Here is a 732-nt window from a genome sequence, read left to right on the forward strand (position 1 = left end):
CTCCCCGGAGCCGGCGCTGGCCAGGCTCACCGGAGCCACCTTCCGCACCCGGCAGCCCTCGTGCGCCGTCAGCTTGAACTTGGTCTTGGCGCTCACTTTGGGCAGCGTGAAGACCTGGGTGGGGCGAGAGGAGCCAGGTTCCAGAGGGGAGCAGGAACCTGTGGCGCTTTGGGGGCACCTGAGCAGTGTCCTACCGTGGAATCCCTTGGCAAAAGGGCAGCACCTTCCCCTCAGAGCTACCACCCCAGGGACAGGCACTGGAGTGCTCCAGGACCTGGCCAGTCACCCCCAGCTGCATCCCTGCACCCGGAGTGATGGGGACACCCAGAGAGGACATGGGGCATGGTGTGGGTGGTGGGTCCCATCCCCACCACAGCAGGACACAGAGCCCCACGCTAACCTTGAACTGCTCCTCGGAGGAGATGAGCATGGAGTGGCTGCCCTGCATGTCGGGGGCCTTGGCCAGGTCCCGTGAGACCTCGTAGGGCTCAGGAAGGGGGTTGCCCCGTCCGTCCAGCACCGCGATGGCCACCACCGGTGCCCGGTGCATCAGCTGGATTTCCTTCCCCAGCACCGCCTCCACCGCCCGCTCCGAAAACTTCTCCTGCGATGGCACCTCCAGGGCGTAGGCGAACACTGAGCCAGAATTGGTCCCTGCCCACATCGTGGGGCCGTGGTGGGCGGCTGCGAGGATGGGAGCAGCGTCAGAGCCCCCTCCCCCCAGCGTGGCAC

The 732-nt window shown here is 66.8% G+C and overlaps 1 protein-coding gene across 1 annotated transcript in view; it reads right to left on the minus strand.

The window, feature by feature from the left end:
* LOC104619933 (lethal(2) giant larvae protein homolog 1-like) overlaps nt 1-732 on the minus strand; it is a gene marked incomplete at both ends in the record, with an annotated part of 2,207 nt that overhangs the window by 347 nt on the left and 1,128 nt on the right. Inside the window, 2 exons of the mRNA XM_010285986.1 lie at nt 31-114; nt 401-684. Of these exons, the coding sequence (XP_010284288.1) occupies nt 31-114; nt 401-684 (368 nt within the window). The remainder of the gene's footprint in view (nt 1-30; nt 115-400; nt 685-732) is intronic.

The sequence above is a fragment of the Phaethon lepturus genome, unplaced genomic scaffold (genome assembly GCF_000687285.1).
Source record: "Phaethon lepturus isolate BGI_N335 unplaced genomic scaffold, ASM68728v1 scaffold24674, whole genome shotgun sequence".
Classification (NCBI taxonomy): Eukaryota; Metazoa; Chordata; class Aves; order Phaethontiformes; family Phaethontidae; genus Phaethon; species Phaethon lepturus.